Source organism: Platichthys flesus, chromosome 2, assembly GCF_949316205.1.
Source record: "Platichthys flesus chromosome 2, fPlaFle2.1, whole genome shotgun sequence".
Lineage (NCBI taxonomy): Eukaryota > Metazoa > Chordata > Actinopteri > Pleuronectiformes > Pleuronectidae > Platichthys > Platichthys flesus.
Window position 1 is genome coordinate 23,561,514 of NC_084946.1, and position 27,084 is coordinate 23,588,597.

The 27,084-nt window shown below is 43.0% G+C and overlaps 1 protein-coding gene across 1 annotated transcript in view; it reads right to left on the minus strand.

The window, feature by feature from the left end:
* Positions 1–2,009: 2,009 nt before the first annotated feature.
* grm4 (glutamate receptor, metabotropic 4) overlaps positions 2,010–27,084 on the minus strand; it is a 121,131-nt gene continuing 96,056 nt past the window's right edge. The window contains exons 6-10 of the mRNA XM_062407022.1: positions 25,145–25,345; positions 15,737–15,873; positions 12,923–13,858; positions 4,128–4,374; positions 2,010–2,145 (exon numbers count right to left, since the gene is read on the minus strand). Coding sequence (XP_062263006.1) covers positions 2,096–2,145; positions 4,128–4,374; positions 12,923–13,858; positions 15,737–15,873; positions 25,145–25,345 — 1,571 coding nt within the window. The 3' untranslated portion in view covers positions 2,010–2,095. The remainder of the gene's footprint in view (positions 2,146–4,127; positions 4,375–12,922; positions 13,859–15,736; positions 15,874–25,144; positions 25,346–27,084) is intronic.

A 27,084-nucleotide genomic window follows, 5' to 3' on the forward strand; every position in this document is an offset into this window, starting at 1 on the left:
CCTCTGTGTTTTTCTTCTCTAAGGCCGTTTAAACTACAGATATTTCTTTCATCTATGTTATTTTCTAGCAACAGGATTAAAACGCACCCCACAGAAACGCTGCCAATCAATCGAGGATGAGGTAAGTTTGCCAAAGTGTCATTGTGTGTTTCCATCCAGGCAGCGGTCTGTAGAACACATGAATCATAATAACAGGTTTGAAGATGTTCGTCCTCCGCTCTATTCCCCGAAATCAGACAACCGCTGAAGTTTTAAAACATTTTTAATAGAAATAAAAATTTTGTATAAAAAAAAAAAAAACTAAACATGCTTCAGACACTTCATCAGTTCTCATGAGGTTTTACAAATACATAGTCAGATAGCCAGGCACTGTATCTTTTTGTACATTTTCCCCAGTTTTAGGATATGTCAGGACATAAAGCAGACATCATCAATCAATATTTAATAACATACATTAACTCGCCATTTAATTTGGTCAGCACTCACGTTTTATTCTGCAACACAAATGGTGTCGAAAGTAATACAGAGGGAGGCATGAGAAGCAGCATTGAATTCACAACACAAATGACCCCCATGATATTCCCCCCCCGAGACATTAGAGGGCTTTTATACTGCACAAAGCCAACTATTAATCTTTTCAGCGAGCTCAGGGGTGATGGATAGAGATATTGTATACTTTTGCAATTAGATTTTCATTTGTTGAAAAGCCTTACAACTCCCGACACCTCCTCCCTATCAGGGAAGTGCCTGCAGAGGACATGTATAGTAATGAATTTCCTCAGTGGCCCGGTCCATTATGGATATCACCTTCGGGGCATATTGCACCGTCCTCTCAGGGGCCCACTTCATCTTAATTCCCCTCCTAATACCCTTACACTACGTGTGGTGGAGAGAGGAGCTGGTGGCAGTGATGGGAGGGTCATCCAGGACGACTGCTCCCGGCTAAAACACTGTTTATTTTAACCAGGAGCCGCTTGCGTGTCAATGCACACACACACACACACATGTACGCTGAGTGGCAGTCTCGGGCTCGCTGGTAATACAAATCATGGCCTCACTTAAGCACAGAGAAACAATCACTCACTAGACCGTCACCATTTGAGAACAGTTTTTTTAACGGACACAATAGGCTCAGGCCCAAACAATTGTTAACAACGCTGCAACAGAGTTTTTTTTTTAAAACGCATTCCAAAGATATCATTTTTTCATTTTCTTTGTTTGTTTGTTTTTTTTATTCGTGGTTTTTCCTCTTTTTTTTTCTTCTTTTAAACAACACAACACAGGATGTTCGAAACGGGCATGCTCAAAGTCGGCAGAGATCGTCTTATACGTGGAGCCGCTCCCGGTAAGTCAGTGGGAACCTGGAAGAGGACATCAAAGCACATGGTCGGGTTCAGCAGATCAGCTGGACATGTGGAGATGATCCCCCTGCTCCGGCCGTTTGGACTCGTGGGGCCAGAATACATTTAGAGATAAAAAATAAAAAATAAGAACAAAAACACAAAAAAACGCTCCTGGAAATCCAAGCACCACGTTTTCATGCCTTTCCGGTGATGATTAATCCCCGTGTGACGCCTTGAGAATTTTAAGATTAATTGTAGTTTGCAAAAAACTGGCAGACGACACCGAGAACACCTGAACTTATTCTTCATCTCAAGTTCGGGTTCGGTCGGCTCCGCTCTGGACCGCGGGGAGACGTCGTGGAACGAGGTCATCGCTGAAATGTAAACACTCCAAAGGAAACGCTCCATCCCTCCAGTCCCCGGATCTCTGCCATGCAAGTATTTTTTCATTTTCATGTTTATTCTTCTGAGGCAGACAAAAGATGGAATCTAGGAAATGTAGTGTTATCAGTTCAGGTCCTGGGATTTGTCCGTCCCTGCACGTCTTTGTGGTCTCTCCTCCCCATGTCGTTTCTTAGGGATCTCTGGTCCTCCCGCCCGTTCAATGAAACATCCTCTCTTTAATTTATTTTTTTCATCCCCCCCCCCCCCCCCCCCCCCCCCCCAGCTGTGTTAAGTTCCCCTCTCGTGTTCCCTCCTCCGTCCGTCAGGGTGGAAATCCTGAATTACGATAAGAACCTCTGTCCCTTCCATTAGATTCCGTGGTTGCTGTAGCTGATGTAGGTTTGCTTTGTTGGGAATGCTGAAAGAGAGAGAGAGAGAGAAAAAGAGAGGGATGAGGGTTGAGGTGTCAAACTGCAGCGATAGAAAATTATGATATGTGGCCATTTTTGCTTAAGATGAGAAGATTCCTCTGATCTCCGGCCTCATCTGAGCCTAAAACACATCCCAGCACAAGGGGGAGATTCAGAGGGACCCCTTCTCCCCCCCCCCCCCACCTCTTCTCCCTTTCCTTTAGCTATCAGGCCTCAACTTGCCGTTTGTCTCCCCAGACCGTGTTAACCCGACTCGCTGAGGTGGAGCACATAAATCCTGACACATCGCCACCAGGATCTCGGTAGTCGCGGGAGCTGGCCCGGACAGGAATTTTTCAATTTCATCAAGCCGTATATATCCGCGCTGCCGATGACAGTGACAAACGGCGCTTATTCAAATAGCCGTGGCCCCGTAAACGCTCACCCCATCAGGATAAATTGCTGCCGGCTATCAATTCTCTGTCTTTGCCTTCTCGCCACTTACTGTAACAAAAGGCCTTATTAACCCTCCACACAAAAAACTTAGGGCGAGATGGGAATTAATGCTGCGCTGTGGAGCTGTGCTGCCGGGTCCTCACAGCTCGGTGGCATCGTTACTATCGATGTGTGCCTTTGTGTTAACAGCACAGCACAACGTCAGCTTTTTTTATTCTCCGGTGAAAGGGAACATTCCTCTCTCCCGTTGGTACGAGACGTAAATACAGTTTCAAAAGTGTGCAACAAAAGGTTTGAGTCCTCGTTAGTGAAGTCGAGACAGAGGAGACGTCTCTGTGCCGAAAGACGGGACCCCCCCCGCCTGAGGTGAAGCAGAGGAGCACCTCTTTGAACGTTACACGAGTCATTTCTGCTGACTCACATGCTGAAGTCATTATTTACTATAACTATTTACTGGTGTGACTCCAGAGTGTGTCACTGGTTTCGGTGCAGCCAGCCTCTGTTGTTGGTAAACACTGAGACACAGAGAAGAACCACACACCCCCAGCTAATTTACAATTTAGAAATTAAATGATTAGTCATAAACTTTATTCCAAATCGATCGATGAAACTACAACATGTTGAACTAACAAATAGTGAAATGTTTCTCTGAGCCCAACGGGAGGTTTTCAAATTGGTGGTTTTGTCTGAAATTTTCAAATAAGAAATGATATTCTTCCATTTCAAGCTACACCCACTGAATGTTTGGTTTCATTAGAAGAAACAGATTGTGTTGTTAAGTCGATAATGAGCAACCTCACAGTTTGAAGTTAGATTGAAATGTCAATGATGATTCATATGACATTAAAATTTAAATCACTCGTCTGGCTTCAAAATGAGTTTCTTCCTTTATTTTTCACAAAACGTTTGATTTTAGTTTAGCTTTTTGCTCTTAAATTAAATGAACGCAACATTTTTAATATCACATAGATTAGAATGTAATACAAGCTGCATCATCTGACTGATAGGTAGGTTTAAACTGAATAAACCCCATTGGGATGATAAAGCAAAAATAACTCATCAATTATTCAGTAATTTTAACAATCATTAAACCTAAACTCGATAAGCAGTGGAAATTAGAGAAATCAACCAATTAAAGCACAAGTGATTAATGGGAATTTTACATTTTATATTAGGTCAAAGGTCAGGGGAACATTTGAGTCAGTATTCGCGAAAAAAATACCAATTTTATTACGAGCTTTAGACTTACCTATAGTCGGCCTAGAAGTGAAATAACTGCAGTAACAGAGACACATTCCATATATTCCTGTTTCAATATGTGAAAGTTTTACTAATGTAGGAGAGATGCATTGTTGAGACAAAGAACGTCCTCCTCCTCCTCCTCCTCCTCCTCCTCCTCTTCCTCCTCCTCCACCTCCTCCTCCCCCTCCAACAGTAGCACATTTACTGGATTCAGTGGAGTGTTAAATAACACGCTACACAGCTGTTTATAAGTAACACTGGGCTCCTCCTCATCCGTATTCATGCTTCTTACTTTGTGTTTCCAGGCTTTCACACAGCTCGGTCTTTGCTTCTCCGTTGGGTCTGAGTCCGGCCTTGGGGTTGAATTTGTTGGACATGGTGGCGGCAGTAACCACGGCCTTGAGGCTGCGCGTGCGCTTGGGCACGTTCTGCTCGGGGTGGAACAGAACCACGTAGACCTTGGGCATGTAGAGCAGCCCCAGGGACACCGAGGCGCTCAGGCTCACCGAGATGGTCAGCGTGGTTGTTTGGATGTACATCTGCAGAAAAAGAGCAAAACACCAAACAGTGCACAACACAATCAGTTTCGCCTTTTTCAACACATGATGTTACACATTTCTCTGTGTGGGTGTAGCACATGCATGACATCTGCTATGTGTCATTCTAATTAGAGCGCCCAATGACCCGTTTGTGGGCCAAGCTGTTGTTGAAGTAGTTTCCACTGCGTCCAATAAAGGCTTCAGGACTATGCGGTGCAAGTGACGTGATTAAACTTGTTTTAAATCAGCATCTCATCTGCTTTTTACGGCTCCTGGGCCGGACCAGCCCCGGCCACCTTGTTTGTTTAATTTTCTGCAATGCTAGTTTTAATATGACCGGCCCGTCGGCGTGAACCCAGATTTGATAACGCCGGCGGGTTGGATCCTATTTCTGACTCATACAAGCGGGCCCATAAAGAAAGAAACAAGCTCATGAAAATGTTACACACGGTCAAACTCTCTGAATTGCGGGGGCAGGGTGGTGGTGGTGGTGTGTGGGGGTGTGCGGGGGGGGGGGGGGGTGTATCTCTCTCATCCGTTCCATTTTAATTGTTTGCAAAGCTGCGGCGAATTAATGAGTCATCTTCGTGGAAGCATTAAAGTGGGAGGAAGCCTGTGTGATTTCTATACATCACACTATATTGTGACAGCTGAGAGAAATTAGCTTGTGTTTGCGAAGTTCCAATGTAATGATACTGATACCCCCCCCCCCCCCCCCTGCATCTCTCTGCAGCAGGGGTCCCGACAGTGGACTAGTGGCAGAAAACTTGGACTATGGGCAGAAAATTGGAAAGACATCAGACTGGAAGGTCTCTGGTTCGACTCCACAAGTAACAGTAGCAAAAAAAAACGAACCTGGATGGACAACACTTGGATCTGTTCAAAAGTCCAAATGGATTCTCCCTATACCACCACTGTCTAGTGCCCCTAAGCAAGGCACCTTACTCCCCCAACATCCCCTGTCCATGGCTGCCCACTGCTCTGTGTGTCCTGCTTTGTTCACTAGATGGGTTGACAGCAGACGACAAATTTCCCTCAATTGTGTGTCTGTGCATGTGTTTGGGATTTATAAATTTATAAATGATAAAATCTTATCTTATCTTTGGAGACTGGCACAGACACGTCGGTGTAAACACAAAATTAAAAATGAAGGTGTAAACATAGGAAACAGGGATCAGATGTTTTTTGTGCCCAAATCACCTCAGAACAGACGATCAAGCTCTTCCACAGAATCCAATTTGTAACTGTTTTTTTAATTTGTCACATTCACGTCATATTGTTCACATCACAACTACAGATTGGGAATCTGTAAAAACACAAATGACATGCTGTTACATTGAAACCGAGTCCAACATGAACACTGACGAAGTCGATTTGCTTAATTTAAGGACCAGTTGGTTTACACGTGGTTGTGTCTGTTAACAAACCGTGTGTACAGGCTGTGCACCGCAACACAAAAAAGGCTCAATTAGGTGGATTTCCCGGTGTGAATACGAGGAGCTTACCATCTGTGTAAAAGGGGGAATCACAGGAATTCGTCCTGTTAATTCGTTTTCTGCCGACATCGCATGAAGACCGACAAACAGCTGGCTCGGCATTGTGCTTGACACCTCAGCACACTACAGATGAGACAGACGCCTCCACTTCCTGTTGTACGTGTTTTCAGTTATGAATTCAGTGTCAGTATGAGGACAAAATGTACTTACTCCAATGTGAGCGGGAGCTGACACTTCATATGAGGTGAGGTTGTTATCACTGGGTTTTACAATGTAGGAACTTTTATTTTGGTTATTCTCAGCCCATAGAGTATTGAGCCATATGTTAGAAATAAAGAAAAGTTTCAGTTGAGTTTCTTAATCTTTATCTATCTCAATTACAAATATGATTTGTAAACTACATTCATTATCATCTACCTGGTTGAGTAATACACCCGTTTGCTAAGGAGGCAAAATTTCCATTAGTTGGTTGGTTGGTTTGTCTGCACGTAAGAGAAAACTTGGACAAAGGATGAAACATGAAAGAAACGTTCAATAACTGCTGGCAAATATTTAATGGATCTTGATGTTTATAGTTCTGGTAAACACAGGGGACTGATATCAACGAGGATAAAATTTGTTGTGGAACCAAATGAAAATCTGGATCCAGTGGATTTTATAAGAATTGTTTGTGTGATCTAGGAATTTGTTCATCACTTGTTTTAACATTCCAGCTGAATCAGTGTATTTAATCAATCGATATAAATAAAAGATCATCTTCCTTATAGCCATATAGCTTATATCCTCTTTGAATTTTTTATTTTAGTAGCTCATTTTCCAACCTGACTGATACTATATAGCTTCAAGTTTGATAACTTTGAAAACCACAACGTTTTGAACAACAAGCTCTCTAACAACTTCACTTTGAGGCTCTTAAACCGGATTTATAGCATCTGTATGTTTCTATGATTAAAAAAAAGAAAAACATCTCACTGCCTCAAGCTAATTTTATAACTTTAAATAACATAATTGAGTTGTGCTTTCATTTTCCTGTCGTCTTAATAAGGCAGCTTATTAAATAGTTGAGTAAACATAAAGCTTATTACTTATTAAATGAATAAAGAAAAGAGCTACGTGTGTTTTTGTTTTTCATTATTGAAATTAAAAGTATAATATATGATTTCACCTTTAAAGATGTATCATATCTCTGTGGTTTTACTGGGTGAGTCTATATCAACTACTGATTTAACCTCCCCCCCCACCCCCCTCTAGGTCCCTGCTGGTTTTTCATCAAAGCTGAGTAACATTTTGCTGATGTGCAGATGTGACCTCTGCCTGAATATCCTGTTTGTTTGTATGACGTGTTGCTCTCCCTCTGGACTGCATGCATCTCGTCTCAGTGCGGCCTGGTGCCATGTGGGGCTGCTGGCCTCAGAGAACAGTGGAAGAACTGAAGCAGTATGATGGAGGGACAGCTGTGGTGGTCCTCTCCCAGCTGTAGGGAGCGTTAACCAGTGAACTGCTCTGGGCTCATTTCACTGCCGCCTCAGGGACCGACTGTTGAGCCCAAGCTGTTACCACGAGAATGAAAATAACAATCTGTGTAGCCTTTTCTCCAAGAATAGCTTCCTACTTGGAAAAGCTGTTACCGGTTACTTATAGATACTGTCAGTATGTCTGAAACAAGTAATAAGATCTATAGTATATATATATATGTGTGTTATATCAATATCGTAAAATAGATCCAAAAGTTGTCCAAGCTCAACTACATTTTCCATTCCAATTATGAAATACTACACAATTTCATCATCATCATCATTAATACTTTTCTCAATTTATTTGTCTAGAAACAAATGAAATGAAACCGTGATTAAGAAACATCATGACAAACTCAAATGTCTCAAATGAGCAGTTTTCTGAAACCAACATCTAATTTCGCAGAATTTATCATATCAGCGAATTAAAATTCAAGTCACTAAATGATTTGAGGATTGTCTTGAAATAATATTTGCCAATTGAATGATTCAATTGATTTGGTAAATATTGTATAATGACACAAAATAAATCGATGCAATTAGATACATGTCACTATTTCACATGAAAGGTCAAGTAAATGAAAACATGAATTTACTCTTAATTAAATTCAATTATTTAAAATTATTTTATTAGATAAAATGCTTAACAGACTTAAATGTAAAGTATATAACACAACTAGTGCTTCACTAATACTGGCTCTTTAAGGTCAATGTGATCATTTAAAGAATCCATCTCCCACTCTACTGCCTCTGAGAGTCGCCCTGTGTTTACTCACAAACCGAGTCCTGTTCACTGTGTCAGCTCTGCTCCTGTGTTCAATCCATTCATTTGTCTCCTCCTGATTGCAGTGCACCTGATCGTGCACCGGGCGCCGCACATGAAAGAGACTTTCTGTGTTTCCCACTCGCCTGCCAGTCCTTCAGCAGAACGCGCCCGGGGCGAGAGGTAACACAGGAGAAGTACAGCCGCAAAACATGGGAGGACAAAAAACCCACCATGAGTCCATAACGTATCTGACACGAGGAGTTAAGTGAGAGCGTCTGTAATAACTGATAACATAAGATTAATCTGAGGGTTAATAAATGTAAACAGATAAACTGATTCTATTTCCTGCCGGGGACTCTGGAGAGCTTCTGCTCCAGGATGCAAACTATCAAATTCATTCAAACTCCATAATTCCCTATTCTGCACGGAGCTACTGGGTTATTTCTCAGCGTGCAGCACAAATGTTGCGCAGAGAGACTTGCTGCATGAGAATTCACTTTAATTGCACACTAATTAAGTTTATAAACAAATAGGAGCCCCTGGGGGGGGGGGGGGGGGGGACGCAATAATATACCTTCATGGGAGAATGTCATTTATTAAGATCACAATCCTTTGGCCTTGATTAGGTTCACTGCCTGTTCAGCCATTAGTGGAGCGCCGGGGGGGGGGGGGGGGGGGGGGGGGTCAATAGCCAGGACCCAGAGGAGCCGCTGTGCTTTCGACCGCTCTATGGAGAAGCTGCTCGGCACTCTCTGTAGCATCGGTCTTCATTATGTATCCCTGAGCCTGTGGGACATTAGTGTGAGTAATGCTGCTAATCTGTGGACTGAGGAGAGACAAAGAAGGAAATGGAAAAGGACCCGGACGAACACACCGAGGACGCTCCTGTCTGACGTCTGGTCTCGATGAACTCCCCCTCAACTCCCACTCTGTGTCCGACCGGCGCACCGACAGCAGTTCAGGCTGACACCGGCAAAAGTGTGATGGAAACTCCACGGCGAAATAAACAACAGCGCTCGATCCGTCAGTCCATTCGTGCACCGCGATGGCAGCGCCTCATTGTGTGGGCTGATTGAATTTGAATTGAGCCTATTGTTCCAAAGCCCCATTTCCATGCAGGCTATCGTGCGATGCCCCTCCCCCGGCCCCCGTCTCAGAGACAACCCCTGATTTAGACGCTTGCTCCAGGTAAGCAGGTGTCACATCTATTCCTGACGGCGGCGCACAGTTCAGTGATCGTGCTCCACAGACAGAGCAGGTGTCCCTGTTTGAATGATGGAGGGAGCCTCCTGCGCCTGTTCGTTACGTTCATCCCTCCGCCAGGTTGACAAATAAACGGCTGTGCCTGTAACGCCGAGGCAGAGGCCCCGTTGTAAACTGGTGATGAGAGCAGAGGCGAGGAGATAAGGTAAATCAAGACCCCGGAGGAAGTGGAGCATTTAATTGCTCTGAACCACACGTCAGCGTGGGCTGTGAGGCTTCGTGGGGCCTGTCATTTACAGTGCGATGATTACGAGGTGCGCTTGCTTTGACACGTTCATTCTTCTAATAGGTACATTGTTTATGTAACCGCTCAGAAAATCAGTCACAGGTTTTATTTTCTTACGTATGAACTGTTAAAGCCAAGAAGTCCTGATAGAAGAACACGGGTTGATTGTAACTGGTCTTCAGAACACACATATGTTCACAGGACATGTGTGTCTTTCTATTTGGGGATGGGGGGATTTGTCATTTCAATTATTAGAGGTTACGTTTTCACCCCTGTCTGTTTGTTTGTTGATTTGTCGGTTAGTTGCTTTGTTTGTTTGTCATCAGGATCGTGCAAAATCTACGAACAGATTTCACCAAACTAGTGAAATGATGGGAAATGGGCCAAGAAAGAAGTCATTCTATTTGGCTGTGAATCTGGGGCAAGCAGAAAATGCCACGTCGGCATCGGCGAACATGCAAATCTATACCGATATGATACCACATGTTTAAAGTAAAGTATATGCAAACTGCAGTTTTTCTTTTCATAGAAATCACGTTTTCATCACAGCTATTGCTCTAAACTGCCACTAGCGAGTTCTGTGTTTAGATAAGTGGAAAATAAGGGGTTCCAGGTAGTGTAGCGTCAGCAGAGCTAGCTCAAATGTCAACAATTTGACAATATTTCATGCAGGAGAGTCAGTTTCAGGGAGTGGCACCAGTGATGACAATTACAACAGTAGCAATCTCATGAAGTGAAAAATGCTGAAACTCACACAGATTGGTCAAATCCCACGAAAAGCAAGTTGCCACCAACTTGATTGATTTCTTTTTAAACAAAACACAAACTGTACGAGTGGTCGGTAATGAGAGGAGTTGGCAACACACAACACCACAAATGTCATGTTTTCTTGCACCACAACAAACCTGGAGAGCGTCCAGCAGCTTGCACTGTGTCTGTGCAGTGCAATGTGTGTTGAGAGGAGAGAAACAGGAAGGATCTGTCTGTCTGATGAAATACTTAATAAACTTCTCCAGTCTGAATGACTCAAAGCACTTTACACTACGAGGCACATGCACCCATTCACACACATTCATATGGTGCTTCTTCACTTCAATGTTTGTTCTGTACTAGTCATTCACCTTAGTGGTTACTGGATAACCTGCACTACCTTCTGTGCCACAGACCATTCATCCATACATACATGTATCCATTTGCCCATCTTTATACATGCATAAACAGTTCAAAGTCAGATATCTGAAGATCACCGGCATGAACTCTACCATCACCACAGAGCTTTGTCATTTTAGGACTTGCTGAAACGACCGATGCTGGATTTTATTTCTGGGAAGTCAGTTTGTTAAAAGCGTTCCACTATAACAAAGAAACGTGCACGGCCTTACTTCCCCCGAACCGTATTAGAGTGTGAAGCTTTTTTTTCAGACTCGACACTCAAAGGACCTTTTAATTTGATATTAAATGTGATTTTTCTCTCTTAAATGAATACAAGGGGAAAAAGTGGAACATTTCCCTGAAGCTAAATTTCCATGTTTGAGTTTCATTTTATGTTTTACCTCAACGCTCATGGCTCAGGGTGATGGAAGAAGTTCTCCAAACGATAAAAATAGGCCTATCTCCCAGCCATTGTGTGTACAGTTTTTCGACAGAACATAAAAATTAATGAATGACTCATAAAATTGGGAGCGAGGAAACTGAGGGTCTTTGATTAGGTTTTTGAGTTTGTAAATCAACATAATTTAAATTCATCCGAGGTACAGAAGAAGAAGAAGACGAAGCAAAAAAGTAGGATTTCACTTACCCTTTATAGATTTTCTTTTTCTATCCCCACTTGTATTTTACTATTCAGAGCCATGCCGGCTAATGGATTACCTCATCCTCCAAAAAAGCTGCTCGATATCTCTGTGATTGTTTAATTCTCTTTCATCTTCAGAGAGGAGATGGGATGATTAAACAAAGAGCTCGCCCGTCTCCATGGCTGCTGTTGACATGCGACTTAGGATGTGCAACACTCACATTAAAAAAGAATGTGGGCTTTGTACTTGGGCAGCGTTTTCTTTACTGTGTATGATAATCAAGAATGTAATACTTTTATTGGTGCACAGGCAATTTTTATTATCTACATCAGTGGATTTATGGGGCACGAGAAGACCGACACTCAGATTCACACAAGTTGAGGCTCCGTGGTGTTAACACAACATGCAACATATGAGAAAACGTCATTAAAGTGCGAGCTACACACTTTTACTTATTAATTTTAATGTAATACAATTGGCTGCAGCAGTGTGGGTGTTCTCTGCAATGCTGTTGACTGTAGAATCTGATTTTAGGATGCTGAGCATGATGCAATGCAACTCTCCATCTGTGTTTCCACACAGGTAACCGTCACAGCCAGTTTTCCGAGCCAGGATTCTGATGCATTGTTTCGTGTAAAGGAGGAAAGGATTAATTTGTTGCATCTGTCAGACCCATGCTGGCACCGCTGATAGTGTCCCTGCCAAAATGAGGCTTTTCCCTCTTGGCTTCTCTTGTAGCCACTGAGCCCCTTTCGTTTCACAGCCAAAGACCTCTTTCAACTGGATATACACATTTCTACTGTGTCATTGTTGTAGCCTTTTGGCTTCGACTGATCTTGAGGGGCGTTCCAAGCCCCTTCGGATCCCTCTTGACCTGTAGCCTCCCAGTGCTCCCACTGGATGTGATCCAGGTCCACGGTTCACGAGGTCAGGAACATTGATTTGACATGGGAATATGAGTGTGCGCTTTGTGTTTATGTAAACAGCTCATGGGTTTCTAATGCACTGTGGCATACAGCCATCACATATAAGTGAGTCACAGGTTTGTGTTCTGCCCACAAAGTTAATAGAGAATGAACTCAGAAAAACTGTGTCCACACTTGAGAGCGTTAGTGTTTTTCAAAGTCTGAGACTTCCGCGTGACATCCCCCTTTTTAGCTGCGGTTTTTAGCAGCTGAGTTCTATTCACTTCATTTATAAAATTGCAGTTATCCTAAAAAAACAAGTTGAATTTTGATATGAAAAAAAGCATTTGTTCTCTTTCATATGTGTGGGATGGAGGTAAAAGTATTAAGATGGCTGAGCTGTACTGTCAGTAATGGGAAACGTTTTGAGTAGTAACTGCACAATTTAAACATGAAAATTCTAAGCACTTACTATCCACAATAGTATAAGTGTAAGTTCGTTGAAATTACTATGATTTCAAAGTAATAGTTTCAATCAGTTATGTCAATAGTAGGAGAAGAGAAATAAAGTGGTTGTAATCTTACCTTCTCCGTGGACTGTGAAGTGCCAAAGAAGATTGGGATGAACGCCAGCCAAATAATGCAGGTGGTGTACATGGTGAAACCGATGGGTTTGGCCTCATTGAAGGTCTCGGGCACCCCTCTGGTTTTAATGGCATACACTGTACAGGTGACCATCAGCAGCATGCTGTAGCCCAGCAGGCAGATGAGAGACAGGTCAGAGATGTCACACTTGAGCACACCACGAGCCAGCACGGGGTTAGACGTCCTCTGGTCCTCGTAGTCAATGATTGCCTTGGAGGGATCGACACCGAACCAGATGCACACCCCGAGCAGCTGCACCGACGCCAGGGTGAACGTGATGGCTAGCTGGGAGGCTGGAGAAATTAACTTGGGCGCACTCACGGACATGCTGCCTTGCTCGAAGATGCGGTAAATTCGATTGGTCTTGGTGAGTAGGGCGGCGTAGCTGATGCTCATCCCGAGACCCAAGAAGATCCTCCGCAGGGAGCAGATTCCTACATCGGGGGTGGAAATCATCAGGAATGTGGTGGCGTAGCAGAGAAAGATTCCAGTGAGCAGCACGTAGCTCAGCTCTCGGCCCGATGCCTTCACGATGGGGGTGTCGTTGTGGCGGATGAACGTGACCACCACAAACAAAGTGGCCATGATGCCGAGTACGGCAATGAGCACGGGGATGACCGCCCACGGAGAGCTCCACTCCAGCTTGACAATGGGGATCGGAGCACAACCCGTGTGGTTCTCGTTCGGCCGCAAGTCAAAGCGGCACATCTTACAGGTGTAGGTGTCCGCCTGATACTGGTAACCATCGCAACGCTCGCAGTGCCAGCAGCAGGGGATGCCCTTCACGATTTTCTTGCGCTCGCCAAGCTGACAGGGATGACTGCAGATTGAGGTGGGGATCTGACGGACACCACCCGGCCACTGCATCGAACGAACCTGCGACAGCGGAGAGATACAGAGAAATGAAGGGATGTTAAGACAGATGAGGAGAGATTTGTGCTAAGCCGCCTGTATCCTTTAAAATGGCTGTGACAGGTAGTGATGCTTTACTGATCCCAGAAGATCCGCAGTCCTGGGGGTCAAGGAAAGTCTAGACAGATGGTACTTATTGTTGGGGTTTTGGAGCTTGTGCTAAAATATGATCTGATACTACTCGGTTATGAGCTGCGGCAGTGGGGCTGGTATCATTTCCCCCATGTGTTTGTCTGAAGCTGGAACTACCACTGTGGTGGAATTGAGTACTTGGGCATGTGTTAAAAGGATTTGTTTGCCTGCCTGCATCCCTGTCTATGTGTGGACATATTTTGTCGCCGCAAAAACATCACAACATGCAATATACATGTCACTAGACTTTAAAGTTTTTAAGTTGAAGGGGACATATTATGAAAGTTCCACTTTTGTAGTGGTTCTAAACGTTAATTTGGGTATCTGGCATGTCTACCGTCCCAAAAACTTGATTTGTTGTGGTTCCTCTATGTCAGAAACGATACGCTCGAGTGTGTCGAATGGGATTACAACCGAAATAAACGTCATAGTCACACCATGCCCATGTAGGGAGTCACGCTAGCCGGGCTCCACCGGCCCGGTTAGACTCAAAACAGGTAAATCTGAGGAGGGCTGTTTTAGACAGGGTTAAAATGTGCTGTTTTAAATTATCCTTGTGGTATTTTGACCAATATGTTAAAAACATTTCAATAAGACCCCAAGGAACCATATCAACTTGTGGTAAAATGGGCATAATATGTCCCCTTTAAGTTAAAATCAAAGGGTCGAGGTCGAAGAAGGGAGTCGCCTGACCCTTAATTACCAAAAGCTACAGGGTCAGAATGTCAGCGTGATATTAGGCGCTGTGGAGAAAGTCTCTATTTTTAAATAGATTCAGTAAAAACTTCCCAGTGAGAGGTCGAATCATCTGAAGGGCAGCACACAGGAAACTGACAGTGTTTCATTCCTCTTGTTTCAGTTGTTTGTTTTTCAAAAATCAATACTCAAGAGAAATGAATGATGAATTCCATTCCAGCCGACTCCTCTCTCTGGTGGACCCCCACCTCCCCACCTCCCCACCCCCCCTCTCCTTTTACAGGCATACTTGTAAAGATAAATTAAATTCCTCATTTTAAACGGTTCCGCTCTCTTCAACGTTATCAATTTTTTTTCCCAATTGTGACTCGTTCATCCAAAGCTGGTAAATGTGTCTCTAAATATGTATTTAATTAAGAACTCAAAGAACGCTAATTAAATAACGCCGGCTTTAGAGTCGGAGGTGGCACGTTACACAGTCGGTGCCCAGCCACAGACCCTCGCCTCATTCTCTGCATAGAGCGCACGTTGTAGAGGGGCACGGCAGACAAAGCCCCTCTCGAGCTGCTTCATGTGTTCAACCGTGCTCTCCTTCGCCCGCCCAAGGCCTCCTCTTCATTTTGTCAAAACATAATTTGTTTGGTGCCTTCATGTAATTTGCAGTTATAATAGCGTTACTCCATCACAGCTCCGGCCCACAGTATTGTTTTTGGGAGTCACTGATGCCGTCTGGAGAGATGATATTTAATATGTCTGTCCTTAAGCTTTCATAGCGCTTCTCTTTTCATCACAGTCTGCCCTGTTAATCATTCACGCGCCCTCTGGATATTTACACCTTTGAAGATGGCACTCAGCGCTGTGGAATGGTTTGGGACGAGGCAGTGGGCGAACACGCAGCTGCGGAGAAGTCGAGTTGTTTACAGAGGGATTTTTCGCCGCGGACGACAACGTTAACACAACACTAAGAGGCAGAATGGAGGATATCTGCAGCATATTGAATAGAGAAATGCTTACGTTAAAGTGGAGCTGATCTGTCCAGTGGCCGATGATTTTGTATTCAGCCGTCTGGTTCTGGATCTGGTACTGGTAGATCTCGTAGCGTCCAGGGGCGTCTCCGTTTTCGTTGAAGAGCACAGGGTTGCCGGCAATGCCTAAACGAGAGATTAATCATCATTATCATCATCATCATCATCATCCTTTACTGCACATGCTATTTTCTGTGTTGTGAGCATGAATCCGTGAAGGCAAACTAATGCGATGCCATCATTATTGCAGTTATTACGACGATCATTCGAGCACATTATAAACCAATCTGACGTTTCTAGATTCTTTCTTTTTCTTTCTAATTCAATGAGAACATATTTTCAATAGCTGTGGATGTTTCCCTATGAAAACATGTAGTAAGACTCATGGTCACACCAGATGATTGAAAAACCAGCGCAGGACTTTCTGTGCCTGTTGTGTTTCAAGATGAAATATATACGTAGTGTAGAAGGTGACATGGTGAGTAGGAATGTGGCGCCAACCATGACCGTGATCTTTCTAGACCTTAGATATATCGAAACCAACAATTATTGAGGCAAAAGTTTGAAATAGTTATATTATATTGATTTGAATTCATATCGCCAAGCCCTAATATTTTATATTAAAGTAGTCGCATAGCTGCCTTAAAACCATCTTAATAGCTAATAATTATTGTGTTCCTGGACATTTCTCTCTCCTCAACCCACTCGAGAGCTAATGGCCGCCCACCCTGTGTCCTGTTCTGCTTGAAGTTTCTTCCTGTTAAAATGGATTTTTCTTCTCCGCTGTCGCAGAGTGTGGCTCATTGTAGGAACTGTTGGGTGTCTCTTTATACTATTGGCAGGGCATGATTTCACTATGCCAGGTACTTGAGACCATGTATGTTGTGGGGCTATGCAAACTACGAGGGCACAAACGGAGCATAAACCTCCTCATAGGCTGATAACCCATCTCACCATGTTAGAGAAAGTGCAAAGAGAAATGACAGGATCTGCCCATTCATCCAAATCTGATCAAAACGGATATAATGGGTTCTTCCTTGAGTCAGGCCTCAAAATCTGTTCGGTAGTTTTGGAGTGAAGAGTGTTTCCGTGACAAGTAAACCTCCTCTATATACTGCAAGTGGATCATATATTGTACAATCCCTGGTTCACTGGATAGATCTGGGATTAAGAATGGAGACACCCATCTTTACAGGGAGCTAACACGCTATAGAAGACGTGACAAATACAGGCAGAAGACAAAAAGGGACTAAAGTGGCCAAACTGAAAGTGACACTAGTGGGACAGATATGTCGCCCACTGGTCATCAGATTGGGCCAAAGGAAACCAAATAAAAAAACTTCCTGACATAAATCTGCATGAACGCGATGTCAGGCTCGGTGAATGATGTAAAACAAAATCGAATCAGATTATCAGGCTTCATTTTAACTTCACGTAGAAGCTACATTTTAACTTTTACTATTGTAGAAAAGAATCCTTTAAATTATATTCAGACAGCATAATAACAAAACATCTTTGGTAATAGGGTTATCCACATACAGCTGCGTTTTTGCAACCAGCGCAGCCTTGTGTTCCTACTGGTTAAAATAAATTCTTTAAGTTGATAAATTGAAAAACATTAATAACCCTCACTTGAACTCAAACTCACTTTTATCCCCCGCTCATGGCATCTGTCCGGTATGTCCTCTGCTGTGATCACCATGTTTAACAATGTGCTCCCGTGTGGCGTTTTTAAGACAGGCTGTAATGACGTGTCACAAAAGAGAGCGCAGCAAAGACTTCTTTGTGAGCTCCCCGATGGAAAAAGCAGATGAGCCTCCATTCCAGTCCAGCAATCTGTTTAATCATGATGGAACGGGGAGTGCTTCTCTCCTCCGAGGGAGCACGAGGGAAACTTCCTGTCTAATTGCTTTTCTCATCAGCTCCACACAAACGTCTATACCTTCCAGCCGATGAAAGCCGTAAGCCCTTGCATTTTTTTTTTTTTTTGTTTCACTGGCTGGTTTATTATTAAGTCTCCCAAAACACAATGAGCACCCCAGTTAAGAACAAGAGGGTAAACGTGGCCAATTGCCACTGATGGATTTCTGCTGATGAGTATCCCCCCCCCCCCCCCCACCCCACCCCCCACCCCCCCCACTCGCTCTTTGTCTCAACCCTGGAGGATGCGGCGCCCTAATCCACATCTCCATGAGTCAGGCCTGCTGGATTACGGCATTACCTTTTCACTCAGCCTCGCCTGCGTGACAATGCTGCCCACATCACAAAGCAGCCGGTGATCACGGGAGGATTACAGTGACTCTATGAAGCGGAGAAGCGTTATGTTTATAGAAAACATATTAAGCTCATCAGTGGTGTTGCTAAACTGTCATATTTTTCCACCGCAGATTAGAATCGTGCTGTTTTCTTCCATTTCCTCCATTTAAAAAAAACAAAAAAAAAAATGCTTTGAAACCCGTCTCCTGCCTTTTACTGTCACGGTCGGGGTTATGTGCCGGAGCCTGTAAGTGCTTATGTGGACACCGCTGTCAGTGGAAGTGGAAATTGGACGCTGAATGCCACACTGGTTGTGTCTGAGAGAATAATACAGCAACACTACCGGCATAACGCTGCTGATATGATTATATTAAACTGCTTCATGGGTCTTTCGGTCATGCTTGCTTTTCACGTGAAGACCTTTCGGAGATTGACACTCTCGGCTTTGAGCTTTCTGTACATCTGTAAACTCTGTATGCACAAGTTTCACCTGTTACCACTGCTCGTATATAACACGCATGTTTGATGCTCGGGGTCGGTAATCCTGGAAAAGCTAGAAAGACACTTCCCCCCCTTCTGTCTACGCCCTTATCATAGGTACACCCCGCTGCTCGCCAACGTCTGGCTAATGTCTCTGCTTCAGGCGGCCGACCGACAGGTGCACCAGCAAATCATGTAATTTTGTTTGGAGGACATGATTGGTCGGGTTTATTACAATCCTGCGAAGGTAACAGAAACTGGCTTCCTATTGTTTTTTTTTGTAAACAATTTTATTTATTCGACGTAAAGAGGATTTGGCAGAAAACCAATTGCAAGTCATTTCAAGATTTTACAGTAAAGTTTTGGGTTTGTAATATTCAAGTTTATTTAAAAAAAAATGTGGACAGTATGATTGTTGACCTGTTAATCAATTTGTGAGTTGTGAGCCCCAATGATCACACCGACGCAGACCCACCAACACAAGATGGCAGCACCCAGTATCCCGGTTTGTTTTGGCTTAATCTTTGTACAGTGGAGACCCGTCTTCCATTTTTTATATATAAAGTCCACGTTTTTCTTAAGCCGGTGGGGCATCCTCTTCATTAAGGTGCATCGTGGGGCAGTATGCTCAACGTTTGAGTTGCAGATGAGGAATTAGAACCTGTCATGTGGCACAAACTGCTTGTCTAAACAGTCGGTTAGGTTAATAATGAGCCCCTCGGAGGCCTCTGCCACCGCTGCATCGTGCCGCGCTCCACCACAGGCCACTCGTTTGCTCCCTGCTTTGTATGCTCTCAAACAAACGCCGGGGTTAATGGAGTGCTTGTAATTACATGTAATATTTAATGATCGTGGTGTTGCTCCACCTCCCTCCTCCGCTGCACGCACAGACACACACACACACACACACACACACACACCTTAATAATTACCCAAGTGTGATCATTAATCCAACATGTGCTTGTTCTGCATGGATGCACAACCAGGACACCTTGGTGAACGGAAGCCCAGCTTGCTGCCCTCTGCACGGGTCATTAACTCTTAATGACCATAGCCCAGGTAAATCATGCAGAATTTATCATGGATGCTCTTTCTTTTTTGGGGAGTTGTTTGTGTTACTGTCCTCACCGTCATGCCTCTGTCATGACATCTGAAAGATTACCCACTCACAGCACGTATGGTTCTGCTATATTGAAATGTTGCAAACATTAAATTAGCTTACAAAATTACTCAGCATAATGCACATGCAAATAATACATCTCATTACTAAGCTGCATTATCTCTCCTCCTGAACAGAAACACTGCTCAATGCTAATTTCCCTCAGTCCTTGTCCTGCCCTTGCACTTCACTGTCAGGTGACTGATAGTTCAACTCAACAGTTAGTGCAGATTCCCTAATGGATGGAATCTTGCCCTCTGAGCCCCTGGAAGGTGTTTAATGTGAGGCAGCAGTGCAGGACAGGATTGAGTGTATTGACGATGACTCAAACCGTGCTGAAAAAAAATCTGCAGACTGGAAGTGACTTGAACTAATGACTGAGTGTTACAGGAAAGTAGCTCAGAGCAGCTGCTTGGTGACTAACCTGCAGCTCTATGAGGATGATTACCGCCTGAATTTGGCCTCATAACAGGAACAAGAATAGATTTTTATCAGTAATTAAATGCAACATGTGAAAATAGTGTAACAGCAGCAGCAAGAGAGCTGCTCGTGATGTCAGGACTGGTCTGACCAGAACAAATTGGGCAAAAGCAGCACTTGAGTGAGTGTGAGAGAGCTTCAGCAGCAGGTCAATGAATCTAACCTCAAATAAGGGCATCAGCAAATCCAACAATTTAAAGGATCTTCACTTTTTATGTTTAAAATCAAAGGTCATAAAAAGGCCATGAAATAGTGTTTGAAATTTTTAGAGATCTTACATTTTGAGAAGATGACTTATTGGAAGCGAGTTTGGCCCTTGTGGATTTACCTCTAGCTTATTTCTTCATCAGCGTTTGTTAAGAGCAAAATGCAAAAACTATAGATTACCATGACCATTAGTGGAAGTGTTATTATTTAATATAATGCATCACACTAGAAGTTATTATTTTCCATAGAGCAATATTGTTGTTGATTCAAAACACATTGGCCTGCTCTAATGTTCAGCTTGACGTCCTAAAAAGCATTTCACTTGGTTCGTGCAGATACTGGGATAATGTGATAAGACACGCTCATGAAACTGGGAAATGGCAAATCCTGTCTTTGATGTGAATAAGCCTGTTTCAAACAAAGTCATGGTTCCTCACTGCAGCGGAGTCGAGGAAAAGCTCCATCTGAGGACGTACAGTACATTTCTTTGGTGTGGTCCTTTAACTTGACAAAAAAAATATATAAACATAGCCTCTGGTACAATGAACAGGCTTCACAGTGTTATGATGTTAGATTTTTTAGGAAGAACAGGCCTGGGTTTCACGTCAGCATCGAAGTGAAGACATTTTGCATTATGGGAAAAATGTGTCAGCTGGAATCATCCTTTTAAGCTGCACAACAATGAGGACGTGGCACATCTGTGACAGGAGAGGAATAGGTGTGGAAAGAATACCCGGGAACTCGCCTTTTTATTCTTCACTCGAATGTCCTCGGTGAGAAAGACGCTGGAAAGGCCACTGCCTTTCAGATGGCGGCGCAGCGAAAACACTTTTCCCTGACGTGATAGCGAGAGACATGAAACACTGATGGGAAGCTTCATTCAGCCGAGGCCCAGTGAAGTCTGAAAGACTCTGAGCCACACTGAATTAAGAGGTGGGAACAAGAAGGAAGCGGCTCTAAAGAGAGTCAAACAGTGCGTAAAGACGGACTGACGCTGTTTGATTCTCCTGCTTTCATCGGCCACAGCTCTCTGCTGCTGAATGAACGGGGGGAAAAAATAGCATTGAGCTTTTGAAAAGGTGATTTCTAATACAGCAGCTTTCGGTTTATTTGTGGAAGAAACACACAAATACTCCCAGAGTACCGCGAAATATTCCCACCAACTACTTTACTCAGACTTGTTCTTCGTCTTCTCTAAAAGGTTATCAGCCGGCTGCCTCTCCCCGTGTCCCCTGTTGAGATCCCGACAGTCCACCGGGAGATCGCCGAAGAATGTTTTTTTTCTTCCGCGTCTTTGCTTCGTAAGAACATTTCGACATTTAACCTTTATAAAGTTTCAGTGCATATGCAACCTGAGTCACAATCCATTGGCAGCGGCTCTGGTTTTACTGGACTCCTGTGAGCCTTGCAGTGAAAGACAACACGAAGGAATTTGAGCAGATGTCCAGTAAAAAAACTGCTGACGACCGAAAACGTGTGATAATAGATTTTCTTGCTGGCTCTGCCCCAAGAATGAATCATCACGATAGAAAAAATGTTACCTGTTTTCACAAACAATTTTTGACGGCTCCTTTTTGTTTACTGGTGCATAACATACTAATATCAGAGCACGGACAAAAATATTGTCTTTGAAAATAAAAAACAAACCAGGCAAGTCCGGCCCCAGCACTTACGTTGTTTTATGAATCTATACAAGTTCAATACACCACTGCTGTGTGCTGATGCAATTAGATGGAGAGTAGCATAACCTCAAGGCAACTCCCTCCGGTCAGACGGTGGTGCAACGTTTATGTAGTTCGCCTGGTTCAGGAAATATTTAGTTCGATATGATCAATAGTGCTGCACTGGAGGCCACTTTGTGAGGAGCAGCACTTAGTCCTCATTGTAAAGCCAATTTTTGTGGAGACAGTTAGAAGGGCTTAGAGTTATCCATCATTCGATAGGGGTGTGTTCTGGAATCTAACGCCGATCACGCAACGGTTCCTACACGGCTGGAACATACAGGAGCCAATCACAACGCAGATTTTGGTGCCTCGTTTCAGTGCTAAGTAGTTACAGCAATATGAAGATCACCACACGTGCCTAGTTGACATAACACTTAACTCTGGTGGCGACGCAGCATGTAACCTCACTCTACAGTTGGCTAGTAGCTTCCTAAAAATTCCAGTGGACGCAACTACAAAATGCCAAAAGCTAAACTGTCGAAATTGTTGCAGTTTTTCAAGCAAAAGGATTCCGACAACAGGAATTGCAGCAAATGTTTGAAAGTCAATTCAGCTAGAATACATTTGAAAAGGAAACTGCTTGTTTGACTTTTTGCGATCAGCCGGCGGTGTGAGCGCCCCTGGTGGTGAGGAGACATTTCACAATGAGTTTGGAGCTGGAATATTTACCGTATAAAGCACTAAAACTTGTATTTAGATCATTGCAGTGGGTTCATATCGTCAAGATTAAGGAACTGGAACCATTTTAAAAGGACTGATTTATAATCTGTCTTGGAATATATATATATATATATATATATATATATAATAGCCACACTATCATTCCACCATCTTAGATAAAAATGTGTGTGACTTGGAGGATTTTTACAGCAAAACCTCAAAGAACACAAACATCGGTGCCAAAGGGAGGAAAGAAGCTGCCTTGTCTTCCAGCTGCATCTGAAACTCCTGCTCTGAACTCTGTGCCAGGCTCAGTGTGCTCTCTAAGGTAAAAGAGTATATGCAGAGATGGAATAAAAACACAACATAGAGTATATGCAAATCGGAGACAAGCACATTCCTTTGCAGACAGTTGTGTAAACTTCATGAATCCTGACAGAGGATCAGGGATCTGTTTTTTGTCTGACGACCAGTGAACACAACATGCATGATGCAAACAGTGGCCTGTCAGTTGTTTCTCTGCCTCATGCTCTCGGTTCCTCAGCCTGTGCAGTTGGGGTTTAAGGGTTGTTTTGTTTTCCCCAGCAAATAATGGGATTTCAAATCAGCTTCTTTACATTGATGAACTCAATTAAGTCCAAACTGAGATATTATTGAATATAGTGTTGAGGAAATCGTACGTTTATCCTACTGCAGATTTTGAAAATGTACACAACTAAACCTAGATGCACTTTTCCTGCTTGTTGCTATAACAACATTTATAGGGATACACACTAGACGTAGCAGACTAATTCACACAGGTTTGTTGTGATAGTAAACACAAATAAATCATTAGCGAGTGACGCATCTGCCCCAAGAACGTCAGTGGATTCAGACACTGCAGTAGAGTTTGCTCTGAGTAGTTCACTGGATAAATAATTCAGCTTGAGAGTTTTTCTTTTCTGCGAGACGACTTGTAACAACCTGGAAAGCTGAATTGATCTCATCCGCACTTTTTGATTATTTGCCATTTTGGCTGGGCAGCTGATGAGATCCACTTTCAAGCAACACTGTGCAACTTTCTTAGACCTTCAAAATAGTGGCTTCGAAATGACTTGGAAGATTCACAAAGATTGGAGCCTCGATCATTCCCATTCCCCGCAGAAGGAGTCACCACGTGTGGCTGCAGGGGGCGCTGCTGCTCAGTAAAAGTTACATAGTGTTTCTTTAATGTCGCGTATGACTCCCACTGTTTCCCAAACTTGTAAAAACAGCCATAAATAAACAGAAGGCTACAACTAGCTGAATCTTTAAATATTGCAAAAGTGTCTAGTTATTACTCACTTTCATTGTAACAAACAGCTTCCTGATTTAATTGAATTGATATTCTGCCAATGTAACATGCAGAATGACAAATGAACTTGACGGGTAGAAGTTTAAATGAATAATTAATCTGTACCATCACTGCAAACTCCAGTCTCTGTCTAAGAATTTGAATTGTCTTAAATTGCTTTGTGTTAAAGAGGCAGTGTCTACATAATGAAACTCACTGATGGATCACTGCTCTTGGTGTGAGAGCAGTTCATATTAATGTGTGACGTTAACCCTGACTAATAGCTGGGAATAATGTGGGGCTACATTGAGGAAATTAAAAAACATACACAACAGAACACAGTGAGTAGGATACTGGTTTCTGACCCACGAGATGGTAAAAGGTCCCCAGTGTACACAAACTACTTCAGGTTAGTGGATTTATAGACCTTATCAGGTTCCGGGTTAAAAATGATTATTATAATTTAAGATTTGACTAAATATTTGATCATCTTTTTTCATGGTATAGTCTCAGTTTACTGCTCGGACATTTTGTTTCAGACTGTAAAACATTCATTCTTCTCAAAGGATGAAATCCTAATGACCTTGGTGATTCAGTTCATTTTTCATTCGGCATCACCACCGCTCAATATTTAATATACAGAGGATGAATCAAAGTGACTGAGGGGACCCATTGTTCTTCTCTGCCATTATAATCAAATAATAAAATAATATTTCTACAAATCCCTGATTATTTATTGTACATTGACTGTGTTAGACATTTATTACAGTGCTGACGATGACTATCGGCACTCACAGTCTCTTTTTAACATTTTGTTTTATTGGGTTTAAATATCCACGGTTTGTATGGCGTGTTCAAATTTTACTGTACACCTGGCATTTGTTTGTTTTCATCCAAAAATAGATCATGTTTCCTGTTGCCTGTGCAAATGTTGAAGGAAAAAACAAGACTCCAACACTGTGACCTTCAAGGTGCAGTCTCATATCATGAGGGGATGTGAGGGTGATTTGCCTCTGAAATGTTAGTTAGAATACCGAGTGTTTTTAAAACCCCACATTACGATAAACCTCCGAATCTGAAACTAACAAAGTCTCTCCAGCATCAATAAACATAACTCACCTGCAAAGTTGAGTCGGCGGATGAGCTTCAGCAGATGAGTGCCGTTGATGGGATCCATCCTGGGGCACAGGCCCACGATCCCTGGGCACAGCTCCTGGTGCATGTTGTGAAGGGCATGTGCCATCGCGTAAACAGCATCGATAACAAACTGCACCTTCCCTTCCTGCTCGTAGTTCGAATCCTTTCCTATCCGCTCCTGATCTGTAGGACGAAGACATGTAGATATATGTATACATTTTACACATAACACACGTAAACTATGAGTGACTTTGTACTATCATGCAATTAAATGCATTTAAATTCATTAGGAAGCAATGCTGATTTTAAAAAGATAAATGGGATGATAAATGTTCTGATACCTATATATATCTTTATATTATAAATATATATATTGAGGCTTGATATTTTTTTTTAAATTAAAATGAAATATACCACACTTCAATTAATACATTTTAACTCATTTTATATCAAATTCATACATGGATGTACATTTACTGTTTTATTCTGTCGAATAAAAGTTTCCATCTAGGTTCCTATTGACAAATTGTACTGATTTGTCTGTGAAAGGTTTATATGGTCCAATAAAAAATCAGCCAACCGATAAATAGCTGAGGCTCTAATTTAAATTATGAAAACTGATCCTCTGTGGTCGCCCATTGTCTCATTGTTAACACGGTCAAGTTCGAGGTGAGACACAGCTTCGGATCCGTGTAGTTAAGCGATGGTGTGAATAAAAAAGTTTTTTTACAGAAGGGTTAAAAAAACTAAATCAGGAAAAAATAATCTGCAAATCTCTCTCAACACAATCACGCAATCAAGATACATTTATTCATTTAAACACTCGAGTGGTTTCTCTGAGTGGCTCCGTCTTAAAGAATGATCTACTGGGGAGTCTGTGCCCGACTCTTATTTGAAATGGGCAGCGCATTAAGTGCCTGTTCCAGACAACAAATATGAATAATGGTACCAGGAAGAACGGAAGAGTAAGTTGAGGAGACTGCTCCTGTTTGCCAACAAGTCCCTACAGCCTTTATTTTTCAACACTTCTCTGCTGTGTCACCACCACTCAGGGGAGCAGCTCAGGTCCAACCCAGCAGCTCGGTGCAAACCAGTTGGACTGAGCTGGGCCGTCTGACGGGAGAGAGCGTGGCGTCCGTCCAGGAGGCACGACAGGAAATGCTTCGCTCCTCCCAGAGTCTCATTCTCTCTGTGCACAATGAGGCTTGCCTCCCGCAATTAGCTAGAAGGTAAATATCTGCATTGCTGCAGAGGAGCGAATCAATGCCAATATCTGAAGTGCAAGGTTTTCTCCTCGGGGGAAATCTCATCACTTATCTCATCTTGGTTGCCCTGCAGGTATACACAGACTTTGCAAACATTAAGTCTTGGCCCTGCACGTCTATGTCTTTAACTATTAACTACGATGTGCAATTTTCTATTAGCAACTTCAAAAAAAAACTGATAAATGCTCCAAATTAATCGAACCCCTGGATCCCGACTTGTTTCACCGAGCGTCCAAATGTGAATTCTGTCTTTAGGGCTATTGCCGGGATGTATTCAGGAGTCAATACGGGGAGAGAAGCAGGAAATGGAGTCATCCTTTCACAGGACAGGGATAATCTGCTCATGGGCTTAATGTAATAACTTGTGATAGGAGTTTATTAATCCTGGCCCAGGTTGTTTCTGGGCTTCCACTGATTGTTAATTGCTGAGAGAACGAGGGTTCAGAGGCGGAGATACAACCTGCCAATCCAAACTTCTGCTTTGTCCTCGTGAGCAGCGCGTCTTAAAGCTGCTCGGCTGGATGTGCACAGCAGGTGAGTTCCATTTGGATTAACAATGGGCTAATTACGAGGGAAGAGCTAATGATAGAGCTGCACATATTTATATAGCTGCCAAATGGAATGCAGCGCGTTAAAAAGGGCACAGCGGGGCATCTG